At 41.9% G+C, this 20,039-nt stretch overlaps 2 protein-coding genes across 2 annotated transcripts; both read left to right on the forward strand.

Annotated features, from left to right (window-relative positions):
* The first annotated feature begins 9,986 nt into the window (after positions 1-9,986).
* Positions 9,987-11,351, forward strand: LOC146626744 (gap junction gamma-1 protein-like). Its single transcript, XM_085360777.1, has one exon. It carries the CDS (start codon positions 9,987-9,989, stop codon positions 11,349-11,351), a length of 1,365 nt encoding a protein of 454 aa, XP_085216903.1.
* A 2,447-nt stretch (positions 11,352-13,798) lies between these two features.
* Positions 13,799-18,991, forward strand: dbf4b (DBF4B-CDC7 kinase regulatory subunit). The gene is made up of 11 exons (XM_085360778.1): positions 13,799-13,954; positions 14,405-14,578; positions 14,792-14,842; positions 14,941-15,010; positions 15,410-15,474; positions 15,665-15,704; positions 15,797-15,842; positions 16,687-16,818; positions 17,093-17,234; positions 17,348-17,475; positions 17,566-18,991. Exons 1-11 carry the CDS (start codon positions 13,799-13,801, stop codon positions 18,989-18,991), a joined length of 2,430 nt encoding a protein of 809 aa, XP_085216904.1.
* The last annotated feature ends 1,048 nt before the right edge of the window (positions 18,992-20,039 follow it).

Raw genomic sequence — 20,039 nt, forward strand, 5'->3', positions numbered from 1 at the left:
CTCTTCCCTTTAGAGCTTCTCTTTAGATCTTGGAATTCAGTTGCCTCTCATTGACTGAAATCTCATGAAATGTCATGCTATTTCAAAACTTCTTACATAAATCCCATGCGACAGGTCTGCCTGTTTTTGGCTCATTAATTTGTTCTACTCTCTGCCAATTGCTGATCACCATTGAAATGAACTGTGTTCTTTTTCCGTACCCATCAAAACATTTTTTAATTGCAATATCATGCTGATATGTACTGCTTAGTACATTTGGGTCTCAACAGCTTACATTAATATGATAAAATGGTGCCATTATTGAACATCAATGAATGGCTTTACTTCAGCTAAACTTAAATGTAAATTATCATTGGATTAGGGATAAAAGGTTAATGCACATATACTTGATTTTCAGCACTTACGCCAACATTAATTTCTAGCAATTAGATTTAAGAAAATGATAAGTCAGTGTTTTTATCCATTTCTAACACATATTTAAAAACTACTTTGCTTACTTTGAATGCCTAAGCAGCACTTACTGCTCTGTGATCCACACTCTGCTGTCATGATTTGTCTGGCCGGACTCAAATGCAGGACTCAGGAATGAAAGTGCGGTGAGTTTATTTACAGTGCTGGTGTAGATAGTGCTATATACAAAGTCTTTTTGAAGTGCTCGGTTTAAGAGTCCAATATGTACAAAATCTAATGGAAGGAAGGTTCTGTGAATCAAAATCCCCGAACAGAATCTCCTAACTCCGCCAAGTAACAAACAGTCTCGGAACTCCGCTGGGACGTCCTAAGCACATAAAGAAGCACATTAGAGGTCTTCGGCCAGTTCACAGAGCCTTACAAAGAGACAAGATGAAGAATACCACAGTTAGATAACACTCAGGTGAATTCTGAAGGTCAGGTCCTACCTTAAATAGCAAACAGGTGAATGGCAGTTTTCTGTGTGAGAACAGCATTTTTATATGCATCTTTTTCTGCATTGTGTTATGTATTTCATGCAGCTAGTAATATCAGATAGCCAATATATCAATCAGACTTTAATGCGGAGTGTAGCATTCCAGCCGGACTTTATTCAGACGATGCACTCAATGATCATTACGGATGGACCATGGTGGGGTATTCCAACCCATTTATTCACAAATTGCCATAGACACATCGTAAGAGCTGTTTGCCTTCCAGCTAGATGCTAATTTTAAGATGGATGGAAAACGATAACCTTCTCATTAATCCTTTCTGTGGCAAGCAGTTGCGGTACGATCTTCCTTCCCGGAAGTTGCCCGTTCCGAATTTCAAAATAAGAGTTTAATCTATATTATAAGGTATAATTCGTTCAGGGATTTAACTATTTGAAAAATATCAAATAAACAAATAATCTGGGTCATTTACACTCCCACCAAATCATTAGTGTTCAAAAACATAACTCCATAAACATAGGAAGAAAGAACACAATGATTTCATAATACAAATAATGACCAAACAACAGAAGCATAGTATGCAAGGAATGGACTAGTCACCTTCCAACAATAAGACTAGTTTTTGAACTGGCCGTTCGAGCACTGACCGCTTAGTAAGACGTTCACCATTTTTGCCAAGTTTCCTGTCACCTAGACAGAGCTTCACTCTCCTAACCAGTCCATCTCTGTCCATTGTAGTCTCTACGACTCTTCCCAACCTCCATTCATTTCTGGGCAAGTCTTCATCCTTCATTATGACTATATCCCCGATCTGCAGGTTTCTCTTTGGGGTGTGCCAGCGTTGTCTAAAGGCAATGTTGGCTAAGTACTCTTTCTGCCAACGGCTCCAGAACTGCTCGGCCAAATATTGTACATGGCGCCATCTCTTTCTCGCATACATATCTTCCCTTATGAACTTGCCGGGGGGAGGAAGGGCCATGGTAGACTTCAGGGTAAGTAAGTGGTTTGGTGTCAGTGGCTCAAGACTGTTGGGATCATGTAGGTTTTCAATAGTGAGAGGACGACTATTAACTATCGTCATTGCTTCATAGAAGAATGCTCGGAGGGAAGCATCAGGTAGGTTTCCAGGTGAGAGTCCAAGGGTCGCGTTGAGAACACTCCTGACTGTTCTAATTTGACGCTCCCACACTCCACCAACATGACTTGATCCAGGAGCATTTAGGATGAAGTCACACTGCTTCTTAGAAAGGAAGTTCGTCAGTTTATCACCATCTAATTCCGTGAGGGCTTCCTGCAGTTCATTCTTGGCTCCTAGGAAGTTACTGCCTTGGTCAGATTTGATCTGGCGTACGGCTCCACGTATAGCAATGAAGCAGCGCAGTCCAATTATGAATGAGTCTGTAGATAGATCCTCCAGCATTTCAATATGGATGGCTCTGGAGGAGAAGCAGGTGAAAAGGAGACCATATCGTTTTCGCACACTACGTCCTTGCTTGCTATAGAAGGGTCCAAAGCAATCCATTCCACAGTAGGTAAAGGGTGGAGATGGATTTACTCGCTCTGGAGGGAGATCGGCCATTTTCTGTTCTTCTGTCCGTCTCCAAAGCTTCCGACAAACTACACATCGGCGAAGATAGGATGCAACCGTCCTGCCAATTCCTGGTATCCAGTAACCTCTTGTCCTAATTGCACTGAGAGTCATCCCCTTGCCTTGATGTTTGACTTCTTCATGACAGTATGCTATGATCATCCTTGTAACATGATGTTCCTTTGGAATGATGGTAGGGTGTTTAACTGAGAGAGGAAGGTTTGAATCACGGAGTCGACCTCCCACCTTAATCACACCATTGTTGTCCAAGAAGGGGTTGAGGTGATGTAGCTTGTTATGAGGTGGCAGCTGACAACCTTTCTTCAGTAGCCGCACTTCCTCCGAATATGTTTGTCTCTGCAGATCTTTGATGATGAGGCGCTCGGCTTCTTCTCTTTCCTGCACTGTAGAGAGGCCGATTGACTTATCCTTGTTGATCCTTCGAAGAATGCGAGCCACTGCACAGATGGCGCGAGTCCAGGATGAGAACTTTGCCAGCCGATAAGTAAGAGAATCTTGTTCTACAGTTTCCGTGTTTAGAGTCCGTGTTTCCTTAACTTCTGGATCTCCGACTGACAGTTCCGGAGCCACCTCTTCTGAGAGGTCAACTCCCTTTTCCCATAGAAATGCAGGGCCGGTAAACCAGTCCGATGATATTAGCTCATGGACAAAACAACCTCTAGAAGCACGATCCGCAGGATTCTGGTCAGTAGGGACGTATCTCCATTGCCTTTGATTCGTGTAGAGATGTATCTTCTGGATACGGTTGGCTACGAATGTATGAAAACGTCGAGCCTCATTATTGATGTACTCTAGTACAACCTTGGAATCGGTCCAAAAATGCTCTTCAATGTCCGCATATCCAAGTTCTTCCTTCAAAACATTGCTGGTTTTCACAGAGATGACTGCAGCCGTCAACTCTAATCTTGGGATCGTGGTGACCTTTGTTGGGGCGACGCGAGATTTGGCCATGACTAAAGCACAGTGGATGTCTCCTTCTTCATTGCTAAGCCTCAGATATGAACACTGTCCATAGCCAGTAGTGCTTGCGTCGGAGAAGTGATGTAACTCACGTTTAATAACCCTTCCGAAATCTGCCGGGGCATAACTTCGGGGTATATTTATCCTCTCCAAGTTGTTGAGGTCGTTTTTCCATTTCTCCCACCGTGGACGAAGTTCGTTGGTTAGAGGGTCGTCCCAACCTGTTCCATGGCAGCACATCTGCTGCAGCACTTCCTTTCCAATGAGCAAAAAGGGGGCTATGAGACCCAAGGGATCGTACAGGGATGCAACAATGGACAATATGCCTCGACGTGTTGCAGGCTGTTCCTTAAGGTTGGTGCTGATCTTCAGGCAGTCTGATTCGACGTGCCATTGGATACCCAACGCTCTCTCTGAAGGTAAGTTATCAAAGGCAAGGTTGAGGTCTTTAATGTCTGATGCACGTTCAGTTGCTGGTATGCTTACCAGGACAGCTTTGTCATTGGACACAAACTTGTGGAGCCTAAGACCACCCAGGGCACAAAGTTTTCTGGCTTCTTCTGCTAACTTGATAGCCTTCTCTGAGCTGTCTGTACTTGTGACTCCATCGTCGACATAGAAATTTCTCAGAATGAACTGAGAGCCTAATGGGTATCGGTCTTTATTTTCTGTAGCCAAATGCTTCAATCCGTAGTTCGCACAGCCAGGCGATGAGGCTGCGCCAAAGATATGCACCCTCATACGGTATTCTTGGGGCTGTGCACCGAGATCTCCTTTCTTCCACCAAAGGAAGCGCAGGTAATCCTGGTCTGACTTCTTCACATGAAATTGGTGAAACATTTTCTCTATGTCGCACATCAATGCAGTGGAGTGCAACCGGAAGCGAAGAAGTACACCGTTGAGATTGTTCATCAGGTCAGGACCAGTGAGCAGATGATCATTCAAACTGGTTCCCTTGTACTTGGCAGAGCAGTCGAACACCACGCGCAGTTTGCCTGGCTTCTTGTCGTGGAATACACCGTGATGAGGTATGTACCATTTTTCGCCCTCTTTCCCATCATCGTGGACTTCCTCTGCATCACCCCTTTCTATGACCTCCTCCATGAACTTGATATACTGTTCTTTGTACCCTTCATCCTTTAACAGCTTCCTCTTTAGATGGCTCAGACGTATGACTGCAAGCTGTTTGTTGTCAGGTAAGGTAGGTCTCTCCTTAAAGGGCAACGGCATCTCGTAGTGACCTAGACTGTTCTTTTCGATGTGGTTCTTGAGTTTGTCCAGGAACAGGATGTCCTCCTGAGACACTGGTTTGCCGTCTTCCTTAGCATCCTTAAAGTCAGACTCTAGAATGCGAATGGCATCTGCCGGAGTGACTGGTGGGAGCTCCCTGACTGCAACTCGGAAGCACTGTCCCGCCGTACTTGAGGTGTCGGGGCATGTCGACGTACCACCAACTATGCTCCATCCTAAGTCGGTACGAATTGCATAAGGCTCATCGTCTCCTCCCGTTATGACGTCTCTTGGTGCCATTGCTCGTGCGCAGTTATAGCCTATCAATAAACCAACCTCACAGTCCTGTAGAGGTGGAATCTCTTCTATGACCTTGGAGAGATGATTCCACCTTTTAGCTGTCTCGCATGTTGGGATATGGGCTCTGTTTACTGGTATGCAATCCTTGGTATAAGCAGGAGGAAGGTCGATGAGGAGGGAAGAGCGATAACCCCGAACACAAAGCCCTGAGACTCTTTGGCTCTTTACGATCACGTCGCGTCCAATCATCGTAGTTAACTTCAGCTTAACTGGACAGGAATCTGCCTTTAATACATCACTCAGTTCCTGGTCAACAAACGTCGTGTCGCTTTGCGTGTCCAGCAAGGCGTAAACCAGTTTCTCAGTTCCTGTATCCTTTTTTGACACCCACACAGGCACAATCATTGATGTGTTAGTTGGCTGTCCAGTAATCACTGACATTGAAGTTGCAGCAGCCTCCGTTTGGCCGGCATTGCTCAGGATAGTGGTTTCCTGTGGCAGAACTCTTTCCTTCTTTAAATAGTTGTCATCGTGTAAACAAGTGGGATGTTTACCCTTGCACGTGTTGCATGAGTGTCGATGTCGACAGTCTTTTGCACTATGTCCAGGTTTGGTGCAGCCATAGCAGAGCTTATGTTCTCTGACAAAATCTCGACGCTCCTCCAGAGTTTTAGCAATAAACTTGGGACATCCATGTAGTCTGTGTTGATTATTTTGACAGAAGGCACAAGGAGACCTTTCCTTTCCTTTAACTGGCTTGAGCCTCTCGGTGTCAGCCTCAGTCTGTGTGTTTAGAACGCTTGCCTTGTTCCTCTTAGGGTCTCTGCTGCCTTGTTTTGCAGTGCTCGACTCAGAGCTGCGGAGGGCATAAGCTGAGGTGATTGGATTGCAAGCAATCTCTGCCTCTGTCGCCATAAATGTGGCGAAGTCCTTAAAACTGGGGAATTCCTTATTGCCCTTTAAGGCTTCAGTAACCTTCCTGTTCCAGTGAGATGCTATCCACTCTGGTAGTTTAAGGATTAGCTTCTTATTCTCTTCACAGTCGTTCAGTATTTCGAGGCTCTTCACATGTGTCATTGCATCTTGGCAAGCGTTTAAGAAATCTGAGAAGTCTCTTAATCCTTCTGCATCTCTTGGTTGGATCTTTGGCCAATCTGTGAGCTTATCTCTGAAGGCTTTCTGTATAATAAAGGTTTGGCCATATCTGTTATCCAGTTTGTTCCACGCATCCTTATAAGCGTCGCTGTCATTCCTATAGAAAGTTCCTTCTAATGTTTTACGAGCTGGGCCGCCTACATACTTCCTCAAGTAATAAAGTTTGTCTGCTGGGGAGATGGCCTTTTTGTCAATAAGTGACATGAATGAAGTTTTCCACTCAATGAACTGAATGGGGTCCCCACTAAATACAGACGGCTCTGGAACTGGAAGTCTATTTAGAGCCATACTGTCTTGTAGGGCTTGGGCAAGGGATGACACGTTTAGGTCGGGTGGCGATGCTGTGACGGTGGGAGTTGGAGGGTTGATAGCAGGGGGAACATGATGATTTCCCACTGAACTATTAGAGGAATGGAGACTGCCTTCCTGCGAGGCTACCTGGCTGTAGACTTGCAGTTTGGCCCGAGCAGCCCTCAAATTCTTTTCTGCTTGAAGGCGTTCAAGTCTGCGTTTTTCTACTTCCATTTTTCTGTGCTGTTCCTCTATCTTCTCCATTTGTCTCTCTTCTTCCAGCAACCCTTCAAATTCGACTTCCTTAGCAGCTAGCTCTGCTGCTGCATCCGCCTGTTTGAGTGTTAGAGTAGTGCTTTTGTGACTACGGATTGACTTTGTCACTCTAGATGCAGTGGATCCATAGATGGAGCGTGCGTAGCTGTTCTTAAGCAGCTCCCTGAGACGGCAATGTACTTGTTCTGCATCATAATCACCATCGAGATCTGACATTCTCTCGTAGGTAACTTTCATAATTTCGGCTGTAACTGCCTCACAACTGTCAACGTGACGTCTTAATTCTGGAGAAGGTGTAATGTGACTTCGTATTTCAAGGTAAGTGTTTAACACAGTTTCTTTCTCTTTCTCCAAAGAATCCATCAAAGATGCCAGCTCGCCTTTACTAATGTCTGACTTGAGCTGCTCTCTTGACTCTCGGGCTCGAATCTTCCATCTTTCGTACGTTGAGATGAACTTTCTTTCCCTTTTTCTTGCTTCCTCCTGCTGCATTTCGAGCGCCTTTGGAGTTGGGATTTTTGTTCGAGTGGAACGTCGGAGGCCTTCCTTAAGCTCACCTTGTAAGTTGTTCAACGTTTCTTCTCTGCGTTGAATTTCCTTCTCCAAAAGTTCTATTTCCGTAGTTTCTGATGTGTCTTCAAGAGACGCCTTAAGCCCTTTGATTTTATTCTGCAGGTCGACTATCTGATGCTCTAGTTCTGTTTGTGAGGAGGGAGTCTCCATTTCCTTCATGTTTATGTTATTTACTTATCTAATTTGCAGGCTTTAGTTAATGAGCTGCTTGTGGTTACTATAACTTAAAGGCTGCATTAACAGATGGGAGGAGAATCTCTGCACTTTAAACCAAGTTGAAATAGAAGCGGATAACCAACACAACATTGAGAAGAAATGTATAAAATAATAAATGCAACCTGCTAGCTGTTGCAAACTGATGTGGTAAAGTAAACCTCTTATGCTAAACACAGATCAATACACCATTACTATTGTACAGTTACAAATTGAACTAAATGCCCCTCTTTCACCCCCTTTTTGGTCAGTAGAAAGGATGATAAATATACAGTAGTGGTGGTAAATACCAATAAACAAAATTACTTCACTTGTTATTACTTCATGTCCGTTGTGTCTTAATGCAGCAGATGTCCACAGTAGTTGACGACCTTCTCTCTCCCTTTAACCACCACTGATGAGAATGAATGTCCTTTCCTTGTCGATTAGAATGAAATGTTCCATACCTTTTCTGACCGTCACATCAAACCATTAAGCCAGCTGCATGACGATTATAAAGTCTCTGTCTAGAAGACCCATAGAATGGCACTGAGTTGCTCCGTGAAATGTCTTGTCAATCCCAGACGAATAGCAACACAGCTCCGTGACTCGTCCTCGTGGTTCTGTGGTGCAGGATGGCAGCAGGATGATGCGGGGGATCAGCTCTTACTGTAGCATTCCAGCCGGACTTTATTCAGACGATGCACTCAATGATCATTACGGATGGACCATGGTGGGGTATTCCAACCCATTTATTCACAAATTGCCATAGACACATCGTAAGAGCTGTTTGCCTTCCAGCTAGATGCTAATTTTAAGCTGGATGGAAAACGATAACCTTCTCATTAATCCTTTCTGTGGCAAGCAGTTGCGGTACGATCTTCCTTCCCGGAAGTTGCCCGTTCCGAATTTCAAAATAAGAGTTTAATCTATATTATAAGGTATAATTCGTTCAGGGATTTAACTATTTGAAAAATATCAAATAAACAAATAATCTGGGTCATTTACACGGAGTGCATTCATTACCATAATAGGCAAATAAATATATTGTATATTGTTGTAAATTAACAAATCAACGTTGAATGGCTTTTCGTTTTTAAGGTGTAATATAAATTACGATGGCAATTACACTTAGGCGTTCCATCTGCTTCATTACTCTTCCCTTTGTGTACTAATATTGAGGATGTGTTTGGACATGAGCTACAAGGCACAGCTATCATTGAAGGATGAAAGTGTTGTTATTGTGAAGAAATACACTATTTGATTACCATGTATAGGAAAGACAAAGTACTTGCCTGTGATTTATTTCGAATCAGGAGGTAGGTGTGCATTCTGCAGAAGAGCTAAGTGCTCATACCCATCTGTGCAAACAAATGGAGCTAAACAAAACACATAGTGAGTACAGTAGAAGAGTGTGTGGCGTCTTTATATGTAAAATAAAAGCTGAGCAATTCATTCTGCGTGTCAGGAAAAAGAGAGACAAATTGAGAGATATACAAAAATGGAAAGAGTAAGAAATCATTTTTTTCCTACTCTGTATTATCAGATTCTGGCAAGAAGAGCTCTGTGCTGAACTTAGTTTGTCTTCAAATTGAAAATAATATGTCAAAGGCAGGAAAAAGTGTGTTAGTTATGTACATTTGTAATCCTGGAGGGCATGTCAAGAGCATATGTGTCAAGTCCTGTTCCTCAGAGTATCATTTTGTCCTTCAGGTGGATGTACAGCAGTGAGTTAAACGAATTTGCTTGCATTATACAAAGTTTTGGAACTTTTTTATTTGCTTTTTTTGTTTCAGGAAGCTCATTTTATCTTTAATGCACATATTGTGGTTGTATTATGTCAGTAGCACCATGGTTGACTATATGTTTTCAAATAGAACAATAAGCTAAATTGCAGTAAAGGTTATAAGGAATGTGTAAAAAACCTTTGTGGCCTTATTCAGGCCAAAGTGTAATATATATATGGCATGCACAATGTTTAATTTTCTGAGCAATTCCACCTCCTTTTAGAAGATCCCTGTAATGGCTTTTCATGTGACCTGTAGCACTAATGAAAAATGCCAAGTTAACCAACCGATAAATCTATGTGAGAAGACAGTGTGCCGTCACTCCCTAAACCATGTTTGATAGAAGTAGAAGTAATGATGTTTCTTTTTAGTTTAGGACATAGAAAAGACAGGGAGAAGGATTAAAAGGGGAGCAAAAGAGACAAACTGGAGCACAGGCCAGCAGGGGAATGGGGGCAGCCATACTCGGTTATGGTAGAAGCAGCGAATCCTGGAGGGAGTAAACCTTTAGTTTCTTCTTTTGTCTCTGACTTCATTTGTTACCCTTGGCAGCTCGAAAAGAGATGACATAACCACCTTAGTGTTCAATGAATCAATGTAGATATTTGCCTTTTAAGTTTGCATGCATGACCCAAAGCTTTCTGTTCTCTCCACAGGGAGTAAGAGGACGTGTATGTTGCCTCTTGCTGTAGTTTTTCCACCACTACCATGAGCTGGAGTTTTCTGACTCGCCTGCTGGAAGAAATCCACAACCATTCTACATTTGTGGGCAAGATCTGGCTCACCACTCTCATTGTTTTCCGCATTGTGCTAACAGCCGTAGGAGGAGAGTCAATCTACTACGATGAACAAAGCAAGTTCGTCTGCAACTCAGCACAGCCAGGCTGTGAGAACGTATGCTACGACGCCTTCGCTCCACTCTCACACGTCCGCTTCTGGGTCTTTCAAATTATCCTGGTGGCCACCCCTTCAGTTATGTACCTGGGCTACGCTGTCAACAAAATTGCTCGGGCAGAGGAGAAGGCAGAAAGTGGGGGAGTGAATGGATTTACCCAGAAGAAACCCAAGAAGCACTATCTTGCAGGCAGAAAGCAGCACAGGGGCATTGAAGAGGCTGAGGATGACGACGAGGAAGACCCGATGATCTATGAAGTGGCAGAGGTGGAGAACGACGATTGTGAAGCAGAAAAGGGAGGCAGCTGTGATAGAAAAGAAAAAGCCAAAGTACGCCATGATGGGCGTCATCGTATCAAAGAGGATGGATTGATGCGCCTTTACGTCGTCCAACTCCTGTTGCGCTCCTTGCTGGAGGTTGCTTTCCTCTGTGGTCAGTATGCCCTCTATGGCTTTTCCGTTCCTGCCACCTATGTATGCAAAGACCAGCCCTGTCCTCATAAGGTGGACTGCTTTGTGTCGCGACCAACTGAGAAGACAATCTTTCTCCTCATCATGTACACAGTCTCCCTGCTCTGTCTAGCACTCAATATATGGGAGATGCTTCACCTGGGCATTGGTACCATGTATGAGATAATACACTCCCGCAAGACGGAGCTCCCCAATGAGGAGCTCTACGGGCTGGCAAGAGGACAAGGCCGTCTTAACGAGGTGAGATTGAGTGAGGAAGACTACAGCTCTTACCCATTTTCTTGGAATGCACCAGCGCCTCCACCTGGGTACAACATCGCCGTCAAACCTTCTCTAGGGAACCACAACCAACCACTACCCATCACTGATCTCACTAATGCCAAGCTGGCATGTCAGCAGAATCACGTGAACATTCCCCAAGAGGAGCGTCAACAGAACGGCATTAATGATGAAAACCAGTGCAGAGTTGGGAAGGGAGATGCACCCAGGGCTGTTCATAAGGACAGCGGTAGACCTCAGAAAATCCTGGAGGGTGATAATCAGACCTACATCCAGCTGCAGAGCCACACTAACAACCGCAGCAAGCCCCACCGTGAACGTAAACACCGGCAGACCAACAGACACGCCTCCAGCAGGGCAGATACAGACAGAGGCAGCAGCAGCAGTAGCAGCAAATATGGAGTCATAAAGGGTTCAGAGTGGATTTGAAACACGACTATGTAAAACAGCTTAGCTATTTAGCTCAGTTCAGTGAAAAAGCTTTGTATAGCAGGAAAATAATATCTTGAATACCTTTTGCGCTAAGATTTTGGTACCCTGTTTTTGTTTACCTTCTTTAAGCAGAGACTTTAATGCTGCAATTGAAAGTGCCTTACTTAAACCATCTAAAAGCAGCTTCATTCAAACTGAGCAACCCTTTATGTTACAGAGTTAATGTTTTTTTCATTGCCATCCACAGTTAAAGATTTGAATAATTTTGCTCATGAATATTCAAAATTGTTCTTCAGTTTCTTTTTGGTGTAGATCGTTTTCCCACAAGCAACAAAAAGGCTGTTTTCACATATGTACTGCAGCCCTAAACCGTATCAATCATTAGATATTGTCTTTAACATGCCAGTTCTCTAGTAAAAAATGCATGATGTTTAATTGTGCAAAATCAAGAATAGAGAAGCGAATATTCTGCTGAGTTCACAGGTAATGAGTGGTCATCCTGTTTCCTGCCTCCTGCACGCTATAGTCAGGCAGTGCCCTCCTCACGACCACAGGGAGTTTTTCCGATAGTCTAAATGCAGCTGACTGGAATGTCCTGCTGTCTGTTTTATGTAAGTTAAAACAACAATGTCCTGGTCTAATTCTGATGATTTGTTTTTAGAAGTTGTGTTTGAAAACAGCTGACAAAAAAATAACAGACAGTATGTTTCAGCTGGTAATTTCACCATATTTTCTTTTGGTATTTTAAAAGCATTCCCACTATTTTTTTAGAAAGAAAAGAGAAGTTTTCGTTATTGTTTCGAGAGGCAAGTTTAAAAAAAAGTCATATTATAGTACAGGTATTACCTTTTTTTTAACATACTTTATTTTTTCAACCATTCATCCAGTAGTATACATTAAAAAGAACGAGTGTATCAAGCTTTTTATATGCTTCATTTGTTTCTTTCTTTTATCAATCTTTTACTTGGATTTCCATATTTTCAGTCTGAAAGGCCATTTGTCATTTGTTGTTACTGTGTTTGGTTTTGTTAAAAAATATTTTTAGGAACAAAAAGTGCATGTTTTGAATAAAGAGTTTGTATTTGTCTCATAATCTTTGTCTTGTTTTCAATGGTTTGATTGTCAGTCTAGAATGAAAACTATATTATTAATTTAATGCTGAATATTTGAGCATGTGGGTAATTTACACTGGTAGTCAGCTTAAGCTTGCATTGCCCTCTGCTGGGCACAAAGAGGGAATAATATAATAGTTCTATGTCTCTTTCAGTGGGATCCCTGTAGATAAAACTTACCAAAATTTTTCTGTGTCTATATTTGAAATCTGTCATATGTTGGAAGTTTTATTGAAAGAAAAACTCATCACTGAGAAATCTAATATATTTTGTGGTGAAATATTTAGTTTATGGCTCCTTAAAACTAACATGGCAAGTAGAATTTAACATACCGTAGTCAAAAATGAATCTTGGGGATTCTCTCTGGAAATGTGTTTAACCAGTGATTGTAGTTTTCTGTAGTCATTGTGTTTGACCCGCTGATATGCTGATAATCAGTTGCAATAAGTGTCAGATCAAGCATCAACTAAACAGCTAAGTTGCTTTTCATTAATTGTTATTGTCTGTTTTCTTGAATTTCATAAGTTATTTGTCTTATTTTCTTTTTCAAGGGCCAAAATTGATAACCAGGGTGCTTTTGTGTTGGGTTCAGGATACTGTACCAGTGACTGTAAGAACCTTACCATTAACTCATAATATATTTCATATATATTAAAAGGTATATTTGAAAATGAAAGCCAGGGCTCACGTTTCAGTCAACAGGTTATGTGGAGGGCAGCGTCAGGAGCAAACAGTCTTTTCTTTTTTGACGTCAGTGCTAAATTAAAATGGGAAGGCGTTTCAACTTTTGATTTCACACTGATTGAAAAGCACCTGAAGGCAGCGTCAGACCGGATGTTACGCCGTCTTCATGTCCGCACGTCCTCCAGTGTTTTTGAAAAAGCGGCGGTTACAGCTTCGCCGGCTTGTTGACGAAGCGATAGCAGTGGGGTTTTTTTTTCGCTTCTCTCCAGCACAGGAACAAAACACAAGTAAGCCGTGTTTCTTTTCTCTTTTTTGTCACAAAGAAGCAGAACATGGGTTAAATTAGCCGACATTGAATGGTTTCTGGCTGTTGTTAGAGAGAGCTAACCTCGCTCAAGTCGGCTAAAGCTAACTAGCAGAGTGGCTAGGCTGAAACTTGAACTGCGCAGTTGCGTTTTGGTGGTTATCTTACGTGACCGAAATTTAAACTGCTGCACTTCAAAAAAAAAAATCGTAAACATAGTTGCTAGAAAGCTAATTTATACTCTTGCCGGTTTTGTAACTTAAAAGCTATTTGGATCTTGACAGATGTTCCTTTAATTTTTGTAGGCTCCTGGTGCTTGTGACAGCCTTTACTGCACCAGGATCATGCAACAGCAGCAGTATTCAAAAGAACGTGGATATGGGCTCCTGGGGAAGCTGTGTCTTGGGCCAAAAAAGCTGGAGGGAAAGACCTTCTACCTGGACAATGTGAAGAAACAGCCAACAGTCCTGCTTTTGGAATCCATCTCTCTTTTTGGAGGGGTAAGCATATGTTAAGATAGCCTGCCAGTGGAACCTTTTTTTACAGGCGCTTAAAAGGCTGTTGTTTAAAGGCTGTCGCATTGTATTTAAAATATATCTTCAAAAGTGTCTGTAAGAAGACAGACACTTTTTGATATAGATGACAAAAGCATCAATCTTGAGTCTTTTAAACCTTTGAATAATGGATTTAGTCTTGAATTCTGCACGCATACAACCCTAATAACGAATATATTGATCGTCCTCACTGATCTGATCTTTTCTTTTGTATGTCATTGCCTGTACTCGTGTCTGTTTTCTTTAGAAAACAAAGTATTATTACTGTTGATAAACACTTGATAAGTCCAAATGGTCAGTGAACACTTACAGTACATCCACTGGACTGAGGTTAGATTTTGCATTCATCAGAAACTCACATGGATATTGTTTTAATTTTTTTTTTTTCTTTTGAAGAGGGTCGAGAGTTTTCTACACAAGGATGTAAACTTTGTTGTGACTGGAAACAAAGAAGGCCTGGACAAGAAGAGTATTGTTTCCAAGGGTGGGGCAAGTCAATCAGCCCAACAACTGATTAAGCAGCGGGACAACGGCCTCATCAAGCAGCGACCTGGAACTCCCAGGCCAATGGTACTTTATCTCCTTTTATCACTTTCAGTCAGGCTTTTGGTTAGCTATCAAATACCACAAATCTATTTTGGCAGATGATTTACTGCCCTGAAACCTGGAAAGCTACTCTGAAAACATTCTAACACAAGATCACTAAAAAGATCAAACTCATTAGGCATTAGTGTAAGTTAAAATGAACTACACTGTATAACTGCACTGCATTTGTGTCTATAGGCTTGCAGCAGTCGAGGGAAAGCGCTGCTCGAAAAAGCCATTCGCAACAATGTAAGTCAATGAAGACAAAATTCTCTTTATAAGTACTGATGATGTATTTTGATATTTTAATTCTTCACTGTCTCTTTTTTGATGAATCTGCCTTGTAGGAACGACTGCAGGGAAGCAGTGTTTTGTCCAGTGCTCGATCATGGGGAGTCAAGATTTTGCATGTGGATGGTATCCTTTTGACTAAATTTAATGGAATTTCACAACACACCATGATTAACATGCAGTGAGCCTATGCTCACAGCAGATGGCATTGTGTGATTGCTCATGTTTTCTTGTATGCTGCTATTTTAATGCGGCTTTTAATTGGAGTTGTCTGCTGTGTACCAGTTTGTGGCTGTTTATCTTGTCCAAGGAACAATCAGAAACTTGGCAAAGCGCTACATCAAATCCAGACTGTTCCTAAAGTGGCTGGACTTGAACTATTGTGTTATTTTCAGTACTCAAAAGTATCTTTTTAGGAGAGATGTCTACAGTGTCCTTTGTACTTTGTTTTAAACTCAGTGCCCAGATTAAATAAACATTATTTGTGTTTTGCACATTGAAAGTTGTTCCTTAATGTGTTATCAGATGTCCTCTGTTATCTGAAACATTTAACTCGAGAGAGCTTCAGTACTAAACACAAGAGGGCAGAGGTGAGGTGTTTGAGCTGTTTATCTTTTCACATCATTTGACAGATTTCCTGTTGTAGCGGTTTTTAGATTTTAGGGCTGGAAAATGGTAACGATAGCGAGCAAACACATGATGGAGACCAATTAAAACTGAATGAAGTAAAAGATATAGTTGATGTTGGTTTCATATTGATGATTTTTATTTTTACTGCAGAAGACTGGCACTAAACATCAAGGCTCTCCTGCTGTCAAGGGTAAGTCTGTGGTTATGTTTTGATTCAATTTCCTCACATTTGTACTTTGGCTAATTTATTTGTCTTTTCCTTCTCAAATCTGCTGTCAACAGCTTTGGCTTTGAGATCCCCGTATCTTAAAATTGAAGACTTGAGCAGGTGAGTTCCCTCTTTTGAGGAGTTCAGTTTATATTTAAGGAAGAGAAAGTTTATTTCTTTCCTTTAGAAATCAGTCAAAAAAAAAGAAATCAGTCACGCCTAGTTTTAGAATAGCTTAAAATAACAAGATACTCCGATGTTTTAAGTTAATTTTTTTTCTTCCCCAAATTAAATCCTAGTCAGTAAAGATAGACAAGTTGGGATTTAGCAAGGCAAAGGAAGGTTTTTCTTTCTCCCCCAAGGCCTGCAAAGCCTCATTTAATGGTTCGGTGTCAGATTCGAGCCTTTTTTAGAGGGTTAAGCATACTGACAGTGAAGCAGCAGTGGGGGGCAGTGATCTATCCCATTGTTTCTGCCCGTCTTGCCCCACTGGGTGCTGGTTCTGGAGGTGTGTATTTCAGCCCAGTTGAATTTCTTGTAATGTGAGAGCTCCCCTCCCACTGAGGCAGCTCCCCAGGAGGCCAGAGCTCAACTGGATACGATTTCTATTTGATGAGGCTTTGCAAGCTCCACTGCCCCTTCCTGCAGGGGATCTCTGTGTGCTAACAGAGCCCATCATTTGCGCTCTCATTTCAGTTAATTGATGTGATCTGGCTAATGTGTATGGGCCATTGCTATGACATAGAACCCATGGCATCTGGACTGCTAGATACAGTCTATCTCAAATAAGTTTTTGAAAAGTGGTTAATATAGCTTCAAAATGCTTCAGTTATATAATTACTGTATTACTGAGTCAGTCTTTATATTCTTAGTGTTGTAATGTTGAAACATTGATACAGACATTTTTATTTGGTTTTTCATTTTTTCTATTGTTCCTCCCTCTGTTATTCTGCCATGTAAACAGGAAATACAAGCCTTTGCACATGCAGTCTATGACCTTCCCAGATCTGTACTACGCTGGTCGATTCAGTCCCTTTGAATGTCCTCCTCCTCCTCGGTTTGAAAAGAAGACAGAGATGGAGGAAACCAAAACAAGGTTTGTTCACATGTGGTTGGCTAACTGTTTGAATAATACTGATTAATATATATATATATATATATATATATATATATATATATATATATATATATATATATATATATATATATATATATATATATATATATATATTACAAACTGTTTGATTATTTTTCATTTTTGAATAAATGGTTGAAATGATGGTGGAAATAAATTGCACTCCATGAAGAAAGTGTTTTATTGTGTAAAAAGTATTTTGAGGGTTCATAATATTTGTATTTTTCTTAATTAGGGTCAAGAAAGTTGAAAGTAGCATTCAAGAAAAATCCCAAAGTAAATCCCCACTTAGTTGTAACCCTTCACCTTGGCGACCACGCAAAAAGGACCCTTCTTACTGTGAATGCTGCCAACAATCATTCACAAATCTGGAAGAGGTAGGAATTTTTTTTTAAATTATTATTTAAAGCAAATAGAAGTTGGTTCCTTTGGGTGATTTTGTTCATTTTCATGGTGTGGGTTTTTGTTTTTGTTTTTTTTGTCCTTGAAGCACTTGCAGTCCAATCAGCACCGCACATTTGTGCTGGATCCTTTGAATTACAGCTTGGTGGATGAGCTTGTGGTTGATATGCTTCCAGAATTTGATCCCAATCCACCCCAGCAAGAAGAACTGAGCAGGTCAGCTTGGATTATGAAATATTTTGATATAGATTTATTTATATATATATTTTTTTCTGTTTTCAACTGATTGTCTGTATCCTTCTCTAGACTTCCAACTCCTTTGCCTATCCATGATGTCTGTGAACTGGAGCCTCTTTCTGATGCCGAGACGGAGCATACTGTTCAGGCCCTGCGGAGACGAGGTTCATCATTAAATACTCACCTTTCCAGCCCTACCAGGGGTCCTCTTTCCTGTCCAGGCCCTGCCAGTCCATCACCAGGAGTTCAGTTTACCGTCCCAAATCCAGGCGCTCAGTCTTTCAATCATGTGACAAACTGCCAGCTGCCTGATATGCATCCTCAGGCTTTGAGTCCAGTCATGCCTGTATTAAAACCTGAAGTAGAAGCCCAGGACTCAGTCAATCAACTGCCTGAAATTCAGCGTCTCTCTCCATGTCCCCTCTCTGACCCTTTCTCCCTGCCTCCAGTCCTCAGCCCCCAAGTCCCCTATTCCTACATTATAAATCCTCAAAGTCCTTACTCAGACCCCCCTGTCCTCAGTCCCCAACCATACATCACAGAGGAGCCTGTGGAAGGATCAACTGAGGATGGTGTGTTTACATTTGCCTCAGCATTCAGAGATTTTCTCTCCACCCCACCAATTACCTCTGGGGCTGTGACCAATGCAGGAAGAGCAAAAACGGACAACGTTGTTGAGTTTGCTGGGCTTGTGTGTTCTAACAGAGATTTGGAGTGCACCACGCGATCTTCTGGTAGATCTCGTTCCCTTCCTCGTCAGTCAGAAATCGCAGTAAACTCCAAAAAGCGCAGTCAATCTGCCAGCCCTGAATGTAGCAACAGTAAAAGGATGAGGACAACAAAGACTGGTAACAGTGATAGCTGGACGGGACAAAATATTAAACCACCAAAACCACAAAGTGACAATACAGCAAAGAGTGAATGCGCTTTACTCTTGGACAAGCTCCGTTATGAAATCTCTCAGTCTTGTCTCAGTTCAACTGTCTCTTCAACATTTACTACTGTGGATATGTTTGGTTTAAAACAGACTTGTAGTACGTTTTGTTTTCCGAGTGCACAGAATTTAGCTCGATCCTCTGTCAAAATTGACCCGGTTGCCACTCAACCAGTCGACTTCCACACTGATAAATGTCACAGTGGGATTTCTAGTCAAGAATCTCAGCGTTCAGTATCTCACTCTACCTCAATCTGTATCGAGCCAGGCCTCATCCCAGACCTGGCAAAGCTCTCTCCATCATCCTCAGAGTCAGACTGGGACTGTGACCTGCTGTCACAGCTGGGCCCGACCTCAGCTACACCTCTGGCTTCCACTGAACAGAACTGTGAGCTCGACAAGGAACTACTCCACAGGCCGTGTCCCTGGATGCACAACACCAGCTACGAGTCACACCTGCATACTGTCCTTAAGCCATCAACCCCATCCGCCTCAATGTGCGGGGAAGAAAGGGACCCTTTTAGCAGGACTGTGGTACAGATTGTAGAGGTTCAGCACTGACAGCTATTTTCTTGACTTTTTTGTGAAAGATGCGAAGCACAAAAGCCCTTTGTACACTGAATAAATATTTAAAATTAGGGCTTAATTTCAGATTTAATTGTCTTCTGCATTACATGCTGATTAATTTATCCTGCATCTTCCCAAGAATTTGAATCCTGTTGATGATCATGTTCCTCTTGAACCCTCATTGTGCATAGTCCCCTTAATAGTATTGTGTGTTGTGCTGACTGCAGTCGCTCAGGCAGCTCTGTTCGGGAACTTGTGGCGATACTGAGAATTTAATGAGGCCTTCCTGAAAGGGGGCATTATTCAATTACTGTAAGTGCTGCGCCTGGATCAGGTCCCACATATGCTGGTGTTGATGGTCAAACAGACGAGGCGTTCACAGGGTGGAGGACTGACGAACTGTGAGCCAAATCACCTGATTAATGTCAAAAAGCTCTTCCTGCATTTTGAGGGTGGGCCAGAGGACTGGCTTTGTCAAGGAGAAGCAAGTCAGGTTTATTAGATATACAGTATGAGGTCATCTACCAATAAATACCATTTTTGGACATCTTTGATATGATGAAATGGTCTATAAAGTCCAGAACTCACTGCTGCTTCTAAACATGAAAAAAAGGTCACAATGTGACAAAGGGAATGCAACATGATTTTTGCATATGGAGGTATGTCAGTTGTCTCTGGGAATGTGAATTGAAACCTTGTACAGTGTTTTTTTTTTTTTAATAAATGTTTTTATTCATAAATATCCCCCCTCTGTGTGCTTTAAAAAGCTTCTTTTTTTTTTCCATGTGTGGTGAAGACTTTATAAATGCTGACTGTATGTCAAACTTAAATAAGTGATGGATGAAGCAAGGGCAGCAGCAAGTCGATGTGTCCCGTTTGGCTCATCAGACCAGCTGATATGAACAGTATTTGATATGTTCTCCTCATCCCAGTTTTCATTAATACTAACTGCCCAGTTTTCACCCAACCGATAAGTGAATCATATTATTGCGTATATATAATTCAAATATATTCATTTACATAATTCTTTCGGGATAATGGC

The sequence above is a fragment of the Diplotaxodon limnothrissa genome, linkage group LG8, assembly GCF_057381915.1.
Source record: "Diplotaxodon limnothrissa isolate DT_005_m linkage group LG8, D_limnothrissa_male_GT1.1, whole genome shotgun sequence".
NCBI lineage: Eukaryota > Metazoa > Chordata > Actinopteri > Cichliformes > Cichlidae > Diplotaxodon > Diplotaxodon limnothrissa.

What these genes read in the sequence shown, in the direction of transcription:
- LOC146626744 (XM_085360777.1), top strand. Translation starts at nt 9,987, where the DNA reads ATGAGCTGGAGTTTTCTGACTCGCCTGCTGGAAGAAATCCACAACCAT.
- dbf4b (XM_085360778.1), top strand. Translation starts at nt 13,799, where the DNA reads ATGCAACAGCAGCAGTATTCAAAAGAACGTGGATATGGGCTCCTGGGG. An exon ending in CTAAACACAAGAGGGCAGAG is followed by an intron (nt 15,475 to 15,664) that starts GTGAGGTGTTTG and finishes TTTTTACTGCAG; the next exon opens with AAGACTGGCACTAAACATCA. An exon ending in CAGCAAGAAGAACTGAGCAG is followed by an intron (nt 17,476 to 17,565) that starts GTCAGCTTGGAT and finishes ATCCTTCTCTAG; the next exon opens with ACTTCCAACTCCTTTGCCTA.